The sequence below is a fragment of the Puma concolor genome, chromosome B2 (assembly GCF_028749965.1).
Source record: "Puma concolor isolate L17-30 chromosome B2, mPumCon1.1.hap2, whole genome shotgun sequence".
In the NCBI taxonomy this organism is placed as follows: domain Eukaryota; kingdom Metazoa; phylum Chordata; class Mammalia; order Carnivora; family Felidae; genus Puma; species Puma concolor.
This window is the reverse complement of record NC_141671.1, coordinates 91,148,549-91,171,517: the sequence shown is the minus strand read 5'-3', so window position 1 is coordinate 91,171,517 and position 22,969 is coordinate 91,148,549. Positions and strand designations below refer to the sequence as shown.

The following is a 22,969-nucleotide window of genomic DNA, read 5'->3' as shown; positions in this document are numbered from 1 at the left end:
TTTTTCTCTCCATTTTAAAAGAGAGGGAATGGTGTACTAATTTTGTGACATAATTTCCCATTCCTTATTTTATTCATAAAATGTTTTGGGAAAAGAAAGCTATGGAGTTTGCTAATAAATATAATTTATCATTATATTTGATAAATATAATTTATTAAATATAATTTATGATTGGAAATAAATACATATCAAGTAGATAAGTAATTTCACTTTTAGGAAAGCACATTAAGGGACATTTATAAGCAACTAAATATTGGTGATTTAACTCTTAAACTAATACTTTCATTAAGTAAAGAGCAGAGGATATGAGAATACCTGTGTTTTTCAAGGTAAGACACTTAATTCCATTATCCCATTTTTTTAAACATTCATTTTATATGTGTGGGAATAAAGTTTCGTAATGCACTTGAGGCAATTTAGTTGTCATCATTTAAACAAAGTATAACTCTTAGTTTTTAATAATATTTAAGTTTAAAATTGCATATTTCTGACAAAGAGTTGATCATGTTTTTAAAGGACCCATTAATGGTGGAACTTTCAAGCCCTGGACCATTGACCTCAGCCCTGTTCCTGTTTCTTCATAGCATGAAGGAGACTGAAAAAGGACCACTTTCTCCTAAAGTTCTTTTTAATCAGCTTTGTCAGAAGTGGGTGCATCTAAATTTTTGATATAAATAATTATGAGTTATAAAATTCTAATGTATCACTTAATATGGGTAGTTTCACTCTTACTATAACACTATTATTGTCTAGACTCTCAAGAGATTCAGAACTAATATTTGTTTAATTGCAGCTGTGTGCTTTATGTAAATTATATCTCATAATACTCTGAAGAAGTGCTTGTTTATCCCCATTTTATAAATAAGGAAACTGAGACTCACAGAAGTTGAGTAGCTTACTTAGCTGTATAGTGACAAAGCCAGGATTCAAATAGAGGTCTGTCCTGATTCAGAAGCCCATGATGTAAGAACAAAGAGTAAGAAAACTATAGAATTGTAAAATCTAAAAGGTGCCATAATAGGTCATCTGAACCTAGTTTTCTTATTTTTACTTTTATTATCATTTTTAAGTATACTCAACCTGCAATATGGGGCTCAAGCTCATGACCCCAAGATCAGGACTTGCATGCTCTACCAACTGAGCCAGCCAGGTGCCTTCCTTATTTTTATCATTTTTAAAAAAAATGTTTATTATTTTGAGAGAGAGAGAGAGAGGCAGAGAGAGGGAGAGAGAGAATCCCAAGCAGGCTCTAGGCTGTCAGCGCAGAGCCTGAAATAGGGCTTGATCTCATGAACCGTGAGATGACTACCTGAGCCAAAATCAAGAGTCAGACGCTTAACTGACTGAGCCACCCAGGTGCCCCTTTCCTTAGTTTTAGAAATGAGCTTCAAGGCAAATAGAGTTTAAATGAATTTCTCAAGATAGTACTGTATGTTCAAAAACAAAATCCTTGGGTACGTGGAAATACATACATACCATAAAGGACCTGATGCAACTTTAATGCTTTCACTTATTCCTTCATCTGAAAAAATTGAGAACTGGGGTGCCTGGGTGGCTCAGTCGGTTAAGCGTCCGACTTCAGCTCAGGTCACGATCTCACTGTTCGAGCCCTGCGTCGGGCTCTGTGCTTACTGCTCAAACCTGGAGCCTGTTTCAGATTCTGTGTCTCCCTCTCTCTCTGACCCTCCCCCATTCATGCTCTGTCTCTCCCTGTCTCAAAAATAAATAAAAACGTTGAAAAAAAAATTTTTTTTTAAAAATTGAGAACTTATTTGTGTCAGTTACTTGCTAGATTCTAGGGATACACAGTGTATAACATATTAAAAATAGATCCTGTCATGGAGTTCATGAGCTAGTCCAGTCCACAATTACTAAAATATGTAGAAACAAAATTCTTTAAATGGGAACTTAACATTTTTTTATATCTCTAGGCTTCAAAATTTCATTTTAATTTAAGCTAGTTACTTGTGCCATGGCATTATATTGTATTTTAGCTCATAGAATTGTACCAAGGTTAATTTTTTCAAAAATAATTGTGAAAAGAACACTTACCATGAGCTCTACCTTCTTAAATTTTTTCTTTTTTTCTCTTGAAGTTATTTATTTATTTTGAGAGAGAGAGAGAGAGGTGTGGGGGAGAGAATCTTAAGCAGGCTCTGTTACAACAGCACAGAGCCCAACTTGGGGTTTGATCCCACCAGCTGTGAGATCATGACCTGCTTTGAAACCAAGAGTTGGAGACTTAACCTACTGAGCTACCCAGGCACCCCTGCCATCTTAAAATTTTTAAGTATACAGGGGCACCTGGGTGACTTAGTCGATCAAGCATCCAACTTCGGCTCAGGTCATGATTTCGTGGTTTGTGAGTTCAAGCCCGATGTTGGGGGCTGTGCTGACAGCTGACAGCTTAGATCCTGGAGCCTGCTTCAGATTCTGTGTCTCCCTCTCTCTGTCCCTCCCCTGCTTGCACTCTGTCTGTCTCTCTGTCTCTCTTTCTCAAAAAATAAACATAAAAAATATTAAGAAATAAATAAACATTAAAAAAATTTAAGTGTACAAAATATTGTTGACTGTAGGTGCAATGCTGGACAGGAGATCTCTAGAGCTTGTCCATCTTGCTTGACTAAAACTTTATGCCTATTGATTATTCCTATTTTTCCTTCACTCCAGGCCCTAGTAGACAACATTGTGCTCTTTTATTTTATGAATTTGACTATTTTAGGTTCTTCATATAAATGGAATCACACTATTTGTCTTTCTGTGACTGGCTTATTTCACTTAGCATACTGTGCCGTGGTATTTTGAATGTGGTCAAAAATATAGAGGATTTATTATGTGTTTAATTTAGTAGGCAAATGCTGTTTTTCAAAACCTGAAGAACAGAAAGTCCCATAAAAGTCTCAGAGACTTTGGTGCCTCACAGAGTTCAAAAGTTTTTAGGAATTTATGTCAATTAGAAATTTGTTTTTGGATCTCCAAAAATAACTGTTTTGCATTTTTTTTTTTGTTTTATAAAGATTTATAAATTAAAAAAATGTTTAAATAATAGGTGTTTATGGATAGACATTCAAAGTAGTATTTATCTTATTTTTTTCAAAAGTGATTATGCATACACAGACATATACACAGATTGTTTGCAACTTGTTTTGCTTAATACATTTTTTATATTTTTCCATTTTAGTGCATGTGGGTATGACTTACTTGATTTTACGTGTGTGTGTGCTGCACTTGTGAGAGTACATCAGTAGGATATATAGAATTACTGGATCAAACATCATTTGAAAATATTAAAAATTGCCTTTTGTTTTTTATGTTTACTTTAAAAAGAGATGTATATTGGGTGGCTCAGTTGGTTGAGCATCCGACTTCGGCTCAGGTCATGATCTCGCGGTTCGTGGGTTTGAGCCCTGCATCAGGCTCTGTGCTGAACACTTGCTCAGAGCCCAGAGCCTGCTTCAGATTCTGTGTCTCCTTCTCTCTCTGCCCCTCCCCCGCTCACACTCTATCTCACTGTGTCTCTCAAAAATCAATAAATGTAAAAAAAAATTTTTTTTAAGAGATACATATTAAGAAAAGTAATTTTTAAAAACCTGGTGAAGATTTGAGCCATGTATGTTGAGTCTGTTTTGGGACTTTGTTCTGTTCCATTGATCTGCATGTCTATTCTTACCCCAGTCCTCCACTGTGTCAATTACTGTAACTTTATAGTAAGTCTTGGAATTGGAGAATGAGAGTTCAAACTTTACTTTTTTTTTTTTTTAAACTATTTCAAGTCCTTTGTTTTTTCACATGAATTTTACAATCAGTTTGTTAATTGGGATTGCATTTGGAGATCAGTTTAGAATGGACATCTTAACCATGTTGTGTTCCAAAGCATGATTATGACATATGTTTTCAGTTATTTAGGTATTTGATTTTTCTCATCAAGTTTTGTGATTTTCAGCTTACAAATGCTACACAATGTTGTTAGATTTACCTTTAGAATTTCATGTTTTTAAATACTATTTATTGTAAATTGGTACTTTAAAGAAATTTCAATTTCCAGTTGTACGTTTCTAATATACAGAAATATACTTGGTTTTTGTATATTGATCTTGTTTCTTGCTGCTTTGTTTAATTCATTTACTGGTTATAATAGCTTCATGTAGATCTTTTGGGATTTCCTATGTAGACAATAATGTCATTGGTAAATAAAGACCATTTTATTTCTTCCTTTAAAATTTGTATCCTTTTAGACCTTTTTCTTTATATAGCTGGCAAGGACCTCCAGTACAATGTTGGAGTGGTGAAATATGCATCTTTGCTTTGTTTCTGATATTAGGGGAGGAACATTCAGTCTTTCACACATAAGTGTGATAGCAGCTGTAGGTTTTTCGTAGATGCCTTTCATCAGGTTAAGGAAATTCCCATTCCTAGTTTTTTCTGAGGATTCTCATCAAGAATAACAGTATTTGATAAACTCCCAATACCCAATTTTTCCTTAAAAAACAACAAAACTTTATTATTTAAATAAATAAACATTATGTATTACCATTGGTATACTTTGATTCCTGGCCCAGAGAAACCATGAGATAATAAATGTTTTTTTCTTTTAAGAAAAAAGAACGGGTATTGGATTTTATTAAATGCTTTTCCTGCATCTATTGAAATAATCATATGGGTTTTTAAAAATCTGTTGAAACAGTGAATCGTATTAATGGGTGTTCTGAATAGTTTGTATATTTGACATACATTAAGCTGTACATATTTAAAGCATACCATTGGATAAGTTTTGAGATACTATATATATATACGTATAATGTATATCTACATACTTGTGACACCATTGCCACAATCAGTGTGATCAATGTATGCATCACCCCTAAAAGTTTTCTTGGGCCCTTTTGTGATCCCTCTCTCTGGACTGTCTCCCCTAAGCCCCTCCCCTCTGTACCACTTACCTGTTTTTGTCACTGTAGATTCGTTTGCATGTTTTAGATTCCTATATATAGTGTGTACTCTTTTTTGTCTGGCTTCTTGCTATAATTATTTTGAGATTCATCTACATTGTGTGTATACATTACTTGATTTTTGAAAGTTGAACCGTCTCTTGTAGTTTCTATTGTAAGAGTGATTATCAGACATTTCTACCACTTGTGAATGTTGGGAGCAAATTCTTCAACTTTCTTCTGGATTCCCCACCCACCCCACTTCTTGTTATTTTGCAGTAGTTTTAAGGATCACAAGAAGTTGAAATAAGAGTACAGAGTTACTGTGTACCCTTTATTTAGCTTCCACTATCAATAATAACTTAAACAACAGTGCATTGTCAAAACCAGGAAATTGACATTAACACAATACTGTCAACTCTCCTACAAATCTTTCTTGGATTTCACCAGTTTCTACATGCATTCTTCCTTAAAAGGTTCAAAGATGCTCTAGAGTGATCGTTTCTTTATACTCATTTATGCCCATCTTTTGCTTTGTTTACTCCTTCACTCTTTTATGTTGGTAACTAATATTGATGTGCTGAGCTTTCTTTGGGTTTTGTCCATGAGGAAATATATATGTATGTGTGTGTGTGTGTATATATGTGTGTGTGTGTGTGTGTATGTATATATACAAATATGCATGTGTATGCATATGTGTGTACACATACATGTATATACACACACACTACAAATATATATGTGTATACACATATGCATACATATACATATTTGTAGTTTTGTGATACTCTATGGTATGTCATGTACATTAAGGAGTGCCACCAAATTCTCAAAATACTATTATCTTCTAATTTACTGGTTTGCCCTTCAACTGTGTATAGAATTTATCCTATCTATTGATTTTTATATCTGTAGTTTTATTTTATTCTAATATTTTCAATTGGCTATCTTATCAATATCTACATATCCCTTAAAAAAGTTTTTCTTTTTGGGGCGCCGGGGTGGCTTAGTCAGTTACGCGTCTGACTTCAGCTCAGGTCATGATCTCATGGTTCATGAGTTCCAGCCCCACATCAGGCTCTGTGATGACAGCTCAGAGCCTGGAGCCTGCTTTAGATTATGTGTCTCCCTCTCTCTTTGCCCTGCCCCACTCGTGCTCTCTTTCTCTCTCAAAAATAAATAAACTTAAAAAAAAAAGTTTTTCTTTTTTACCTAATATCTAGGCTTTTATTGGCATGCCTTTATGTTTTTGTACATTCTCAACATATTGTAACATCTTTGGATCAGTTTTATAAAATTTATTTGGAGTGAAGTAAATGCATTTCAGTTGTTGATTTTTTAACATCAGATTTCTTTGTGTTTTATGATATTGGTTTGTAGGCTTCTTGGGAGTAGAATTTTTTGTTTGTTTTTTCCCATTCTTTCCCCCTTTGCTTTCTTCCATTTCCTCCACCCTTCCTTGTTTCCCCTGCTGCCTTTTTCACATCCTCTCCCTTCCATAGCCTCTTTTCCTCATATCCCTCTCTTCTCTGCCTAAAAATGTCAAATTTTAAGATAGCCTTACCTCTGAACTCTGGGCTGGCCTTGGAGATTGAGGTCTTGTATTGGCTTACAGTTACTCTGCTGCCCTCATCTGGGGGAGGTGAGAAGAATCTATAGAAGGTTTGGCCTGGTTTCAGGTCTCTAGGCTAAGTATGTGTTCTCTTGTAGCCTTAGTTAGTATTTGCCTAAGAGCTTCCTTTCAGGCTCTTGATAAGGTTGACCATCCACATATTTGTGGGTTCATTTCTGGGTTCTCTATTCTGTTCCATTTATCTATGTGTCTGTTCCTGTGTCAGTATCATACTGTCTTGATGATTACAGCTTTTGAATACAGCTTGAAGTCTGGAATTGTGATACCTCCAGCTTTGGTTTTCTTTTTCAGGATTGCTTTGGCTATTCAGAGTCTTTTGTGGTTCCATACAAATTTTAGGATTGTTTGTTCTAGCTCTGTGAAGAATGTTGGTGTTATTTTGATAGGGATTTCATTGAATATATAGATTGCTTTGGGTATTACAGATTCTTTAAGTCCTCTTAGAATTTTTGACCCAGTCCTAGGTAGAAGAAGAAAGAAAAAAAAAATCTAGGTTTGTTTGTTTATTTATTTTCAAGTTAGTTAACATATATGTCGTATTGGTTCCAGGAGTAGAATTTAGTGATTTGTCATTAATTTTCTTGAATGGTTTAGAAGGCAGTAACTGGTCTGTGGATAGTTGAGATGGAGCTGTAGGCAGAGACGTGGTAGAGAAAGTTTCTCCTTTGTTCAGGAACAATTTCCTTCCTGTGCATCTGCTTTGAAAGCCACAGACTGTTCCTCCTACCTGCAACATGGCAGATGAGGATCCCTGAAGGATTCCCGTTTGCCCCTTGCAATCTTCTTCCACTTCACTGAACTTCCTTGATGCCTACAGCACAAATGTCATGTCATGCAGTTTCTGCCTTACATGGATTCCAGCCATGGAAGCCCAGATAGGGGTGAGAAATGTGTCCATCTTGGTTTCTGTCCTCTTCTCTGATCTAGAAGGTGATCTATATCCACCAAATGCAGAAAGGGAAGCCCACAAGGGCAGTAAATCAAAGTTCTCAGCATCCTTTTGCTTTTGCTACTACTTAACAAGAGTGAATAAATGAAATTACGGTTCCTATTATAGGCTAGATTCACTGCTAGTTCAGATAGCTTTTTAGCACCAGGGACTCTCATTAGTGCATTACTAGAATGAATGTTTATTATGAGATAATAAAGAATAAGGCTTGAAGTACTGGACTCAAGAATCAAAAGACTTGGATTTACGTCAGTGGCACACAGATTGTTCTTCAGTTTTCTCAAGTGTAAAACAGTTCATCTTAACTGATTTCTTAACAGCACTGTTGTGCATATCAAATGAGATATGTTGGACATACCACAAGGAGAACATTGTAAACTTGTACTACAATAAGATATTCTTACTATTTTATATTACTTTGACAAAATTCTTTCTTCATCTTAGATCAGAGCACTATCTAAATTTAGCACTTATTTTCATTTCATTTTAGTATTGGAATTTATTGCAGAAAATACTGTTTTTTAAAGTTAATGAAATCAACTAAATATTTGCTGTGTTGATGTCTCCATGTACAGCACCTGAACCTTTAATTAATACGAGGAAATTTAGTTGTTAAATCCTTAAAATAAATACATTCACAGAGATATCAGATTATTGTTCTTTATTTAAATGTAAATAACTTCTTGTTTTTCATTTGGTTATTCAGGGTAGGAAGATAATAGATCACAGTGGCTTGGGTTTGAGTACTATATTTTTGCTTGCTGTGTGACCTTGCAAATTATTTGAATAATCCCTCTGAGCCCTCTGTATAAGCTGGAGAAAATAGTGCATCCCAAGCTTGTTTGAGGATTGATCTATGTAAAGCTTAACATATGTACTATGCTTGCATGTAGTAGTCACTTGATAAATGACAGCCATATTATTCTTTTTTATTTTATTTATTTATTTCAAGAGAGAGAGAGAGGCAGAGAGAGGGAGAGAGAGAATCCCAAGCAGGTTCCATGCTATCAGTGCAGAGCACCATGTGGGGCTTGATCCCAAGAACCATGAGATTATGACCTGAGCCGAAATCAAGAGTCAGATGCTTAACCGGCTGAACCACCCAGATGGCCTGATAACTATATTATTTTCTGTGTACTGATGATCTCATCTTAATTGGAGCAGTGATCATATCTGCTCTTTTTACCTAGTGGTAAAAGGACTATATTGAATCTTTGAATATATGTTATTTAAAAATGATTTAGATGAGGGGCACTTGGGAGGCTCAGTTGGTTAAGCAATTGAGGTGTGTGAGATTGAGTCATATGTTGGGCTCTGGGCTGACAGCATGGAGCCTGCTTGGGATTCTCTCCCTTCTTTCTCTCTGCCCCTCCAGAGGGGCCCTGCATGCACACACATGCGCACACACACACTCTCTCTCAAATACATTAATCATGTAAACATTCAAAAAAATTATTTTTGATGATAGTAATATATTGTTGATGAAATTATCTTTTTTCTTTCCTGTTTTGTTTTTAAATCATAGGGCCCCTCGATTTAAAGGTTTCCAGCAACAGGACAGTCAGGAACTACTGCATTATCTGCTGGATGCGGTGAGAACAGAAGAAACAAAGGTCAGATTTCTTTAAATTGATTACATACACTCTTTTTTTTTTTAATTTTTTTTTTCAACGTTTATTTATTTTTGGGACAGAGAGAGACAGAGCATGAACGGGGGAGGGGCAGAGAGAGAGGGAGACACAGAATCGGAAACAGGCTCCAGGCTCTGAGCCATCAGCCCAGAGCCCGATGCGGGGCTCGAACTCACGGACCGCGAGATCGTGACCTGGCTGAAGTCGGACGCTTAACCGACTGCGCCACCCAGGCACCCCGATTACATATACTCTTTAAGAAGAGGGTAAAAAATTGAAGGAGTTAATTTTTACCATAATTTTAATATGGATTGAGAAGTAATTTGATTTTTTCTAACTATTCTATTCCTTTATTTATTTATTTTGGCCAGTTCTTCTAAAAGATTATTTTCTTTTATCCTTTTGCACCCCCCTTATCCTTTATTAGTTGATACCCTTTGACTGTAAATAACAAATTCAAGCTAGTTTAAATAAGGAAAAGGGAAGCTAAGAATCTAGGTGACAGGAGGTATGGGTAGGGATATAGGGACAGGAAGGTTCTCAAGAATCCAGAGAATATTCTCCTCATTTCCCTGGCTCTGTAGATTTTCTTTATTCATTTTCCTGCAAACTGAGTAGTTTCTCAGCTTCTGTCTCTGAATGATAGCACATGACCTTCATATTTTGCACATGTTGCAGTTCCACGTATATAAAACCAAAACTGGCTGTTTGTGAATCCCAACTCTGAAGAGAAACTCTGTTACCTCATGTTGGATTAGGATCCACTCAGGGATGAGTCACTGGTAACTAGGGGAATGGGATCCAAGCCTCCTGGATCAGGGAATGTTTCTGAGAAAAGAAAAAGTGGCTCATGGCCTGGATAGATTTCCCCAAACAGTGTCCATTGTCATCCTGTCCCTTTATCGATTGGGTGGTAGTTGCCTGTAATATTAAATGAGTTAAATTCAACTTTTTTGGTGGGGACCTATGAATGGGATACAAGTTTTCAGAGAAAATGCAAGGTATTAAAGCTGTCAAGTACACAGCACATATCCTTCATTTTTCCTCTATCACTCATAGCAGGACATTATTAATCATTCATAATGGTTCTGCTGAGTCTGGATTCAGGCTCGGAATCATTCTCAACCTATCGCTGCAGGCATGCTATCTCAATCATAATTGTCACAATAGGTGAAATCCTGTTTTCCATTCAAGGTAAATATACTTCTTAATTTATGTTAATATGTAGCAGAGCAACGATGTGAAAATGAAGTACTCCTATGCTTGTGATAGCTGTTACTGTGATACTAGGCAAGGTGGTTCCTCCTCTTTTTGTTTTGTAAAATCTTGAGGGGTGCTCAGTGGCTTAGTCAGTTAAGCATAGGACTCTCTATCTTGGCTCAGGTCATGATTTCACGGTTCGTGGGATTGAGCCGCAAGTTGGGCTCCATGCTGACAGCACGGAGCCTGCTTCAGATCCCCCTCCCTCTCTCTCTGCCTCTCCCCCACTTGTTGTCTCTGACTCTCTCAAAATAAATAAATAAACTTAAAAGAATGAAAAATAAAATCTCACCTCGACTTGTAGTATTGTGGTATTCTAGTTTTCAGTAAATAAATAGGGTTCTGTTATTTTCTTTTACCTTAATGAGTTAATCACTCCCTCCTGCTACAGTGTTTATTATAGTTCTGTTTTTAATTGGCTATTTATTGACCTCTATGTTACATTAGTTAAATTCAGCTTTTGAAGGTGTCAGTCCTTTTCTGCCATCTCTCTACTTGATATATGTATATATTTAAGTTATATGTATCTGCATTATATATATTTAAGTTTGTGTTTTAATTCGTTAGTTTTACAGTGTTACATTAGTTTCAGATGTACAATACAGTCATTCAACAATTCCATACATCATCTGGTGCTCAACACAGCAAGTGTGCTCCCTAATCCCCATCACCTGTCTCACCCACCCCGCCACTCACTTCCCCTCTGGTAATCATCAGTTTGTTCTCTGTAGTTAAGGCTGTTTCTTGTTTTCTCTTTTTATTTCCCCTTTGCTCATTTTGTTTCCTGAATTTCACACGTAAGTAAAATCATATGGTATTTTTCCTTCTCTGACTTACTTCGCTTAGTTCCCTCTCTAGTTCCATCCATGTTGTTACAAGTGGCAAGATTTCATTCTTTTCTATAGTGGAATAGTATTTCATTTTAGAAGTGTACCACATTTTCATTCATTCATTCATTCATTCATTCATTCATTAATGGACACTTGGGCTGCTTCTGTAATTTGGCTATTATAAATAATACTGCAAACATAGGGGTATGTGTATCTATTTGAATTAGTGTGAATTTTGTATTCTTTGGGTAAAGACCCAGCAGTGCAATTGCTGGATCATAGGGTATTTTTAACTTTTTGAGGAACCTCATCCAGAGTGGCTGCACCAGTTTGCATTCCCAACAGTACACAAGGGTTCCTTTTTCTCCACATTCTCGCTAATAGCTGTTGTTTCTTGTATTTTTTATTTTACCCATTCTGACAAGTGTGAGGTGATCTCATTGTAGTTTTGATTTGCGTTTCCCTAATGATGAATGCTGATGAGCATCTTTTCATGTGTCTGTTGGCCATGTGTATGAAGTCTTTGGAGAAATGTCTGTGTCTTTTGCCCACTTGGTAATTGGATTATTTGGGTTTTTTGGTGTTGAGTTATATCAGTTCTTTATACATCTTGGATACTAATCCTTTACGGGATATGTCATTTCCAAATACCATCTCCCATTCTGGAGGTTACCTTTTAGTTTTGTTGATTGTTTCCTTTACTGTGCAGAAGCTTTTTATTTTTATGTAATTCCAATAAGTTTATTTTTGTTTTTGTTTCTCTTGCCTCAGGAGATATATCCAGAAAGAAGTTGCTATGGCCGGTGTCAAAAAAGTTACCACCTGTGTTCTCTTCTGAGATTTTTGTAGTTTCAGATTTCACATGTAGGTCTTTAATCCATTTTGAATTCATTTTTGTGTATGGTGTAACAAAGTGGTCCAGTTTCATTCTTTTGCACATAACTGAACAACTTATCCAACACTATTTGTTGAAGAGACAGTCTTTTTCCTATCGGATATTCTCTCCTGCTTTGTTGAGGTTTAATTGACTGTATAATTGTGGGTTCATTTCTGGGCTTTCTATGCTGTTCCACTGATCTGTGTGCCTATTTTTTTGTGCCAGTACCATACTGTCTTAATGATTATAGCTTTGTAAAACAGCTTGAAGTCTGGAATTGTGATGCCTCCAGCTTCGGTTTTCTTTTTTAAAATTGCTTTGGCTCTTCGGGGCCTTTTGTAGTTCCATAAAAATTTTAGCATTGTTTGTTGTAGTTCTGTGATAATGTTGGTATTTTGATAGGGATTGTATTAAATATGTAGACTGCTTTGTGTAGAGTAGACATTTTAACAATATTTACTCTTCCTATCCGTGAGCATGGAATGTCTTTCCATTTCTTTCTCTTTTTTTTAAAATGCTTATTCATTTTTGAGAGAGAATGTGAGTGGGGGAGGGGCAGAGAAAGAGAAGGGCAGAGGATCTGAAGCGGGCTCTGTGCTGACAGCAGCAAGCCCAATGTGGGGCCTCGAAGTCACAAACTGTGTGAGATCATGACCTAAGCTGAAGTCAGATGCTCAACCAACTGAGCCACCCAGGTGCCCGTTTTTCTATTTCTTTGTGTCATTGTCAGTTTCTTTCATTAGTGTTTTATAGTTTTCAGAGTACAGGTCTTTTACCTCTTTGGTTAGGTTTATTTTTAGGTATCTTATTTTTGGTGCAATTGTAAATGGGATTGTTTGCTTAATTTCTGTTTCTGCTGCCTCATTATTGATGTATAGAAATGTAATAGATTTCTCTATATTGATTTTGTATCCTGAGACTTTACTGAATTCATTTATCAGTTCTAGCAAGTTTTTTTGATTGAGTCTTTAGGATTTTCTGTATATAATGTGTCATCTGAAAATAGAGTTTTACTTCTGCCTTACCAATTTGGATGCCCTTTATTTCTTTTTGTTGTCTGATTGCTGTGACTAGGACTTCCAGTACCATGTTGAATAAAAATGGTGAAAGTGGACGTCCTTGTCTTGTTCCCGACCTTAGGGAAAAAGCTCTCAGTTTTTCCCCATTAAGGATGATATTAGCTGTGGGTTTTTCATATATGGCCTTTTTGATGTTGAGGTATATTCCCTCTAAACCTACTTTGTTGAGGGTTTTTTGTCATGAATGGATGTTGTATTTTGTCAAAGGCTTTTTCTGCATCCATTGAAATGATTATATGGTTCCTGTCCTTTGCTTGTTGATCTGATGTATCATGTTGACTGATTTGTGAATATTGAACCACCCTTGCAACCCAGAATAAATCCCACTTGATCATGATGAATGATTTTTTTAATGTATTGTTAGATTCGGTTTGCTAATATTTTGTTGAGGATTTTTGCATGTATGTTCATCAGAGATATTGACTTGTAGTTCTGTTTTTTTTTTTTTAAATTTTTTTTTTTTTTTCAACGTTTATATTTTTGGGACAGAGAGAGACAGAGCATGAACGGGGGAGGGGCAGAGAGAGAGGGAGACACAGAATCGGAAACAGGCTCCAGGCTCTGAGCCATCAGCCCAGAGCCTGACGCGGGGCTCGAACTCACGGACTGCGAGATCGTGACCTGGCTGAAGTCGGACGCTTAACCGACTGCGCCACCCAGGCGCCCCTGTAGTTCTGTTTTTTTGTGGTGTCTTTGTCTGGTTTTGGTATCAGGGTAATGCTGGCTTCATAGAATGAATTTGGAAATTTTCCTTCCTTTTCTGTCTTTTGGAATAGTTTGAGAAAAAGAGGTATTAACTCTTTAAATGTTTGGCACAATTTGCCTGGGAAGTCATCTGGTCATCTGGTCAAACTTTTGTTTGTTGGGATTTTTTGATTACTGATTCAATTTCTTTGCTGGTTTTCTGTCTAAATTTTCTATTCCTCCCTGTTTCAGTTTGGTAGTTTATATGTTTCTAGGATTTTTTTTTTTTTTTTACCATTTTATTTAATTTACATCCAAATTAGTTAGCATATAGTGCAGCAATGATTTCAGGAGTAGATTTCTTAATGCCCCTTACCCATTTAGCCCATCCCCCTTCCTACAACCCCTCCAGTAACTCTCTGTTCTCTGTATTTAAGAGTCTCTTATGTTTTGTACTCCTCCTTGTTTTTATATTATTTTTTGCTTCCCTTCCCTTATGTTCACCTGTTTTTTACCTTAAAGTTCTCATATGAGTGAAGTCATATGATATTTGTCTTTCTCTGACTAATTTCACTTAGCATATGTTTCTAGGAATTTATTCATTTCTTCTAGGTTGACCAATTTTTTGGCATTTAGTTTTACATAATCTTTTATGATTGTATTTCTATGGTGTTGGTTGTTACTTCTCTCTCATTTATAATTTTATTTATTTGAGTCCTTTTCTATTTTCTTGATGAGTTTGGCTAGAGGTTTGTCAATTTTATTTTATTTTATTTTTGAAGATCTAGCTCTAGGTTTCGTTGATCTGTTCTTTTGTTTTTATAGTTTTATTTCTGCTCTAATCCTTATTCTTTCCTTCTAGTGGTTTTAGTTTGTTGTTCTTTTCCTAGCTCCTTTAGGTAAACGGTTAGGTTGTTTATTTGAGATTTTTCTTGCTTCTTGAGGTAAGCCTATATTGCTGTAAACTTCCCTCTTAGAACTGCTTTTGCTGAATCCCAATAGTTTGACTGTTGTGATTTCTTTTTTATTTGTTTCTATGTACTTTTTTATTTCTTCTTTTATTTTCTGATTTAGTTTAGTAGCAGGGCATTTAACCTTCAGGTATTTGTGGTCTTTCCGGATTTTTCTTGTGGTTGATTTCTAGTTTCATAGTGTTATGGTTAGAAAAGATGCATGGTATGACTTTGATCCTCTTGAATTAGTTGAGACTTGTTTTTTGGCCTAATACATGATCTGTTCTGGAGAGTGTTCCACGAGCACCTGAAAAGAATGTGTATTCTGCTGTTTTAGGATGGAATGTTCTGAATATGTTGGTTAAATCCATCTGGCTCAGTGTGTCATTCAAAGCCATTGTTTCCTTGTTGATTTTTTTGTTTTGATGATCTGTCTGTTGATATAAGTGGGGTGTTAAAGTCCCCTACTATTATTGTGTTGTTACCAATTAGTTCCTGTATGTTTGTTATTAACTGTTGTTTTTGTTTTTGTTTTTAATTTTTTAACCTTTACTTCTTTTTGAGAGACAGAGACAGTCTGAGCAGGAGAGGGACAGAGGGAGAGGGTGAGATAGAATCTGAAGCAGGCTCCAAGCTCTGAGCTTTCAGCACAAAGCCTGATGCAGGGCTTGAACTCATGAACTGTGAGATCATGACCTGAGCTGAAGTTGGATCCTTAAGTGACTGAGCCACCCAGGCATCCCTGTTATTAACTGTTTTATGTGTGTGGGTGCTTTCATGTGGGTGCATAAGCATTTATAATTGTTATATTTTCTTATTGGATTGTCCCCTTTATGACTAGATAGTGTGCTTCTTTGTCTCTTGTCATAGTCTCTGTTTTAAAGTCTATTTTGTCCAATTTAAGTATTGCTACCCTGGCTTTCTTTTGACATCCATTTGCATGATAAATGTTTCTCCATCTCCTCACTTTGAATCTGTAGGTGTCTTTTGGTCTGAAATGAGTCTCCTATAGGTAGTGTATAGATGGGTCTTGTTTTTTATATCCGTCCTATCATCCTATGTCTTTTTGATTGGAGTGTTTAGTGCACTTACATTCAGAGTAATTATTGATAGATATGTATTTATTCCCATTGTATTACTTGTTTTGTGGTTGTTTGTGAAGATTTTCTCTGATCCTTTGTCTTTCTCGTTTTTATGGTTTGCTGGTTTTCTTTAGTGATGTATTTATTTAGTGATATGATTTAGTGATATGATTTCTTTCTCTTTATTCTTTGCATATTTATTAGTGGTTTTTGATTCACTTAGGTTTGTATATTATATCTTCTGTGTATAGCAGTCTACATGAAATACGTGGTAGTTTAAGTTTGAACTCATTCTTTACTCCTTTTCTCTCCACATTTTAGGTATATGATGTCATATTTTACATCCTTTTATTTTATGAGTTCCTTGACTGACTTTTTACAGAAATACTCATTTTTACTGCTTTTGTGTTTCCTACCTTCATAGTGTCACTTTTGGTCTCTCCTTTCCACTCAGAGAGCTCACTTTAATATTTCTTGCAAAGCTGGTTTATTGGTCACAAACTCCTTTAGTTTTTATTTGTCTGGGAGGCTCTTTATCTCTTCTTCTATTCTGAATGATACCTTGCTGGATATAGTATACTTGGCTGCAGATTTTGTCCCATTCAGCATCTTGAATATATCACACTACTCCCTTCTGGCTTGGAAAGTGTCTGCTAAAAAAATCTCCTGATGGCCTTGTGGGGTTTCCCTTGTATGTAAAGGTCTTCTTTTCATCCTTCTGCTTTTAAAATTTTTTCTTTATCACTATATTTTGCCAATTTAATTACAGTATGTCTTGGTGTTGGCCTGCTTTTGTTCGTTTTTTGGAGCTTCTCTACTTCTTGTATCTGGATTCCCCAGATTAGGGAAGTTTTTAGCTATTATTTCTTCAAATAAATATTCTGCCCTCTTTTCTCTCTCTCCTTCTTCTGCGACTCCTGTAATACGAATATTATGACATTAGATGGAGTCACTGAGTTCCCCAAATCTCTTATTTTGCATAATTCTTTTTTTCTCCTCTTTTGTTCAGCTTGATTACTTTCCATTACTCTGTCTTCTAGGTCATTAATTCATTCTTTTGCTTCTTCCAGCCTGCTGTACTTTGCATCAAGTCTATTTCTAATCTCGTTTATTGCACTGTTCATCTCTGATTGGTTCTTTTTAATCTCTGTGTTAGGGGTCTCACTGATGTCTTCCACTCTTTACTCAAGTCCAGTGAATATCCTTATGACCATTGCTTTAAATACTCCATCAGGCATGTTACTTATGTCTGTTTTACTTTGATCTCTGGCCATGGCCTTGTCCTGTTCTTTCATTGGTACAAATTTCTCTATCTTCTCATTTTGTCTGAGTCTCTGGGCCTGTTTTCTCTGTGTTAAGAAAATAAGCTGTGTTCCTTGTTCAATGGCCTAATGAAGAGGCAGTCTGGCAGTGCCCTGCCCCATAATGTCCCCTGTTCCCTAGGGCCTGACACTTTAGTGAACATCTCCAGTGTGTGCTGCATGCAGTCTACTGTTGGGTCCTGGCCGCTTTATCCTTCAGGCCAGTCATCTGCAGAGGTGCTCTGTGTCTGTTGTGGGCAGTGTTTGGTCTCTGATCTGAAATGTGGCAAGCTTTTTTTAATAGTTTATTTTTTTAGTAATCTTTACACCCAATGTGGGGCCCAAACTTGAAACCCCAAGATCAGGAGTCACATGCCCTTCCAACTGAGCCAGCCAGGTGTCTTTTGAATGTGGTAAGTTTTAACTAGGTGTGCTCTGGTCAGAGACCAGGGCTGAGACCTGTCGCCACCGCCGCCAGAATTGAGGCCCTGCAAAAATCCCACATGGAGAACTGTGTGTGGGCAGGGATTGGGCTGGTCTTCTGGGAAAGGGGGCCCATGGCCCTGGGAGTAAGGCAAATGTGACTGAGAAGGGCAGTTCCAACAGAGCATGGGGAAGCAGGGGTTGGTGTGAGCAAGTTAGGTAGTGAGTGTCAGTGCTATCCTGGCTCCTGCAGGTGGCCCTTAACCTTTGCTGAGAAGTGGGGGAGGGAATTGTACCTGCCAGTTCCTTTGTCCCTGGAGGGGTCTCTCTGTGAATGCTGTCTCTCTAGGACGCATTTGGAGATGAGCAAATAACCTCCCCACTGTGTGCCCAGGTGCTCTTCAGATCGCTGTTTTGCTGTATGTCCATGTGATGTCTGCCTGCTTTCTCTCCAAGAGCAGCTTAGTGACCTCTCAGCTCTATCCCAACCAAGTCTTCTGACCTTTAAAATTCTAGGTTTAAGCCCCACTTGTTGCCAGAATTCACAAAATTCGGGCTTTCATGCTTTCCAAGCCATTTGCTATGAGGATTCGTTTTCCCCATGTGCTCCCCTGTGCGCTAGTCTCTCCCCCTTCTCTGGGACTACAGCTACCTTCCCACTGCAGTGGCCATGATTTGTTTCTCTCCTAAACCAGGTCTCTGCACTTCTACCTTCTTCACTATGGCCTCTTCTCTACCTTTAGTTGTGGAGTTCGTTCTGCCAGTCTTCAGGTTGATTTCTGGGGCATGTAGGATGATTTGATAGTTATCTAGTTGTATTCGTGGGCTAAGGTGAGCCTCGGGTCCACCTACTCCACACCATCTCCCCCTCCTGGATCTACTTTATGTGTTTTGATTATGAGCCCTATTGTCTTCTATTTAGAGTTATGTTTTTTGTCACCTCTCTGAGATTGTGATCCCCTCAAGGAATGATACTGTATATATCTCTGTATCCCATGTTCTTGCACACAGTAGGTGCCCAGTGATTTGTTTGTTAAATAAGTTGTCTGTACTTATCCTTGAAATGGATAATTTCTGTTGAGAATTTGAATTGGGGAAAAAAAACAGTTTCTTAAATAAGTTATACTACCTTGTTTCTTGGAGATTTACAGTTATTTTGAATATGTTATAATTTGAATGAACTGATGAATTGATAGGATAATACATTGTGTTTTACCTATAATTTGTTTTAAAAAAATCAATTAAGAGATTTACAATTAAGTTTTGAGGACATTAGCACAATGCTCCTGAGCTGATACTTCATCATATTTTCTTAGATTTAGAAACTGATGCCAAGAATGGGCGGATTCGAACTTAAGTCTTTCTGACTACCAAACAAATTCTAATTCTATACAGTACTGCTTATTAAAGCATAGTTGTAATGCTTAATCATCAGTGACCAGTATAAATAATACATTTTTAACCTTGCTATTTATTCATTTATTTTTAATTTTTTAAAGTTTATTATTTTTGAGAGACAGAGAGTGCATGAGTAAGGGAGGGGGCAGAGAGAGAGAGAGAGAGAGAGAGAGAGAGAGAAAGAGAATCTTAAGCAGGCTCTGTGCTGTCGGCACAGAGCGCAGTGTGGGGCTTGAACTCACAAACTGTGAGGACCTGAGCCAAAATCAAGAGTCAGACGCTTAACTAAGTCACCCAGGCACTCCTAAGCTTGCTATTTAAAATTTAACCATAATTATTTCACCATTTGAAGTAGTATTAAATGTGATTCAGTAACTATGGTATATGGACATTCTTGTTGAAGGAGTTGATAGAAGGTAGCAAGGTGGGGAGAGATACAGACAGAAATTTGTATCATGAATGATAAATGCATATTGATGCTTCTGAACCTACAGATGTATAGGAGTTACTTTAACATTAATTCAGACTATCAATTTCTAAAATGATTTTTTTTTCCCACTATGATTTGCAAGGATATGTTTACTACATGGTCGTGGATCATTGTAAATGGAATTAAAAATCAGCTCTCTACATTGTTTGTCTGTTGATATTACAAATAAAGGTATAAAATCTATCCCTGTTATTTTTTTTTATTTCACTTCTATTGATGGCATTCTTTGCTATAATTAAGTTATTGTTCTGTCATAATGGTGCATCGGGATTCACAATATCTTAAAGACTGGCAGTACAGTGGGAAACGTTGCTTTTTGAAAGCTCTTATCTTCCTTCCTCTATTTGAGGGTTTCAGATGGCGTGACAGAATTAAAATGTCATGTCTGTGGATTTATTCAGTCCTGTAAGCAAGGACAGTCGTGCCAGTCGCTTACAGTGAGTACCCGAGTGGGAGCTGCATTGTCTGGCCTGGGAACCCCCCAGGTGTTTGTCGTGCCACTGTGGTAGTTCATCACTGCCGTGTGTTTTTTGATTGAAGAAAGGCTACAGCATTATGTCTGCCACCAGAATCTTTTAGTAATGATTAAAAACTACTGACCTCCTTTCAGCATGTTTCATTAAAGTTTTTTTTTTTCTTATGACTCTAAAGTTGAGAGATATAACATGCTCCTGCCAAATAGAGTGCTAAAGGGGGTCATTGGTGCAAAAATTTAAATTTTTCATGGGCAAAACAAATGAAAGCAAATTTACTACAAGAACTTCTTTTATAGGCAGTCTTTTCCACTTAGAAATACATGCTTCTTCACTTGCTTGAATTTGAGCTATCACCAAATTAATGCTATTACGTTTTTATTCTCAAAGATATACCACTAATACATTATTGGCTAGGATTATTTTGAAGGCAGAATATCTCCGCTGACTTAAACTATGAGTGTTTTGCATTCTTATTTTTGAAAGACGTTTATGGTGGAGATTTGAAATGGTTGAACCTTGACATTGCTAATTGATTATTGTGCTGCAGTTGTTAGCAGTGCCCTGGCCAAAGTCTTTTTTTTTTTTTTTTTTTAATCCTAAGTGGTTCAAAGCACAACTTTTAACAATGAGAGGCTATAAATGGACCTAAACCCATTTGTTTTATTCAACTTGATGAATTACTTATTAATTAACTCCTTTAACAGTTTAGAGAATATAAATTTGTGGCTAAGATACAATAAAAAGCAAATGTCTAATTATTTAAAAGTTAATAATGTAAACAACCTCATTGTTTTTATTTTTTAAGAGTTTGATGTTAGAGCTTACATTTTAGAAAATGGTAAAGGCTCATTAAAGCATATTGAAAGTCATATTTGAATTACTAAAATATTGAAATTATAAAATAAATTTATAGACATAATTTGAGTTAGCTTTATCTTTACTAGCTAGAGAGGTTTTTAATTTTTTTCTTTAACATTTATTTATTTTTGAGACAGAGACAGAGCATGAACAGGGGAGGGTCAGAGAGAGGGAGACACAGAATCTGAAACAGGCTCCAGGCTCTGAGCTGTCAGCACAGAGCCCGACGCGGGGCTCGAACTCACGGACCGCGAGATCATGACCTGAGCTGAAGTCAGCCGCTTAACCGACTGAGCCACCCAGGCGCCCCTAGAGAGGCTTTTTATAGGTGAACATGGTATTTATTGAAATTTATTTAAGTCCATCCTCCTGAGAATGGAATTCACACAATTTGCTTATTTTAGTTCAAAAAATTCTTTTTTGAAGGTATAAAAGTCAACGTTAGCTCAGATAATATCTGAATTACATCAATTTTCAAATGTATTGAGTCTGGATTGGAGCTTATCTCTATTTATAGCTTCTGGGACACATGTTTTATTTTGATTTTCTTCATGTATATTTCAAGACAGTATGATGTATGAATTGCTGTATGTTTACTTTTATTCCCTACTTTGTATATATTTAAGTTTTTGAATCTTGCATCAACTTTTAAAATATACTTGAAGAGAATACAAAATTCTCTTCATAGGCCAGTTAATAAACAAAACTCAGTTTCACAATAATTGGGGGAAGGTGTTAAAAGCTTACCATGAAATGTATCCTACATACAGAAGAATGTACACAGATGTATATGCAGTTTAAAACATAATTGAAAGAAAATTCATTTACCATTAGCACTCCTCCTCACCACCACACCCAGAGTTTTAAAAACCAGAATGTTTTTTAGTACCATAGAAGCTACCTGTTCCTTGTTTTCAAACATGGCTTCCTCATCAGAGGTAACCACTTTTTTTACTTTTATGGTAATCATTTCACTGCCTTTTCTTATAATTTTGACAGCTACCTATGTACGCTTGAACAATAGATAGCTTAGCTTTGCATAACTGGGTAGCAAGCACAAACCTATTGCCATTATTGGATGAAGGCTGCCAAAAGAAGTGGGATTGAGAGAGAGAGAGTTTGGAACTTAGTTTGACTTTGGCTTCCCAGAATTTCTAAGAGCTCTTTCTGGGGAAGTCAATGGGCAAGATCATGAATGTATTCTGAGTCACGCTTGTCAAAGTCAAAGCAACTGGCAGAGATATAGGAGAGACCAGGTGCTAGATGTCTTCCAGAAAGGTTAGAGGCTGCTCTGTATTTTCTGTGTCTGAGTTCGTCATGGCCCACCTCTTTGCTCTCAGGAATAGGTCAGAGCAGAACAACTCTGGGGGTAGTGTGTATCCTCTGCTGATCCACAGCACAGCACGGGGTGGAGAATAAGGACATCCGCAGCTCATTCCCCATGTATTCTGTTCTCAGACTTGAAGCATGGTGCAATAGCCGAGGGGATCTTGATGTTGACAATATGTCTGTCTTCCTAAGTCTCATGGCTTCCGTTTGGATTTGTTGTCTTCCACACTTGATGTATAAGCATAATTCTAGAATTCTGTCTGTGCTCCTGTGAATTCTCTTGCCTCTCTTGTTTGTTTATTTATTTTGGGTGAGAGAGAGAGAGTGCAAGCGGGGTAGAATGGCAGAGAGAGAATCCCAGTCTCAGAGCCATCAGCACGGAGCCTGTCATGGGGCTCCATCCTACAAACAGTAAGGTAATGATGTGAGCCAAAATCACGAGTCTGCTGCTTAACCAACTGAGTCCCCCAGGCACCCCTCTCTTGCCTCTCTTATGTGTTGGCCCTGTTGTTGCCTGTGAGGTTTGTTGTCTTTCTTGTTTATGCTCTCGTTTGGTGGTGGTGTGTGTGTGTTTTTCTCCTTTTTTTTTTTAAGTTTATTTATTTACTTTGAGACAGAGACTGAGAGAGTGCGCACACAAGCAGGGGAGGGGTGGAGACAGAGGAAGAGAGAATCCCAAGCTGCTTCATGCTGTCAATGTGGAGCCTGATGTGGGGCTCAATAGCACAAACCATGAGATCATGACCTGAGCCGAGGCCAAGAGTTGACGCTCAACCGACTGTGCCACT

General features: G+C 36.9%; 1 protein-coding gene across 8 annotated transcripts in view; it reads left to right on the top strand.

Annotated features, from left to right (window-relative positions):
• Positions 1-22,969, top strand: part of USP45 (ubiquitin specific peptidase 45) — a 76,499-nt gene that overhangs the window by 34,900 nt on the left and 18,630 nt on the right. For 7 of the 8 annotated variants that reach the window (XM_086707483.1, XM_025925347.2, XM_086707482.1 and 4 more), the window contains 2 exons: positions 517-647; positions 9,036-9,123. In XM_086707483.1, coding sequence (XP_086563609.1) covers positions 517-647; positions 9,036-9,123 — 219 coding nt within the window. Of the gene's footprint in view, positions 1-516; positions 648-9,035; positions 9,124-22,969 lie in introns of those variants that run through there. The other variant, XM_086707487.1, reaches the window with a different exon arrangement.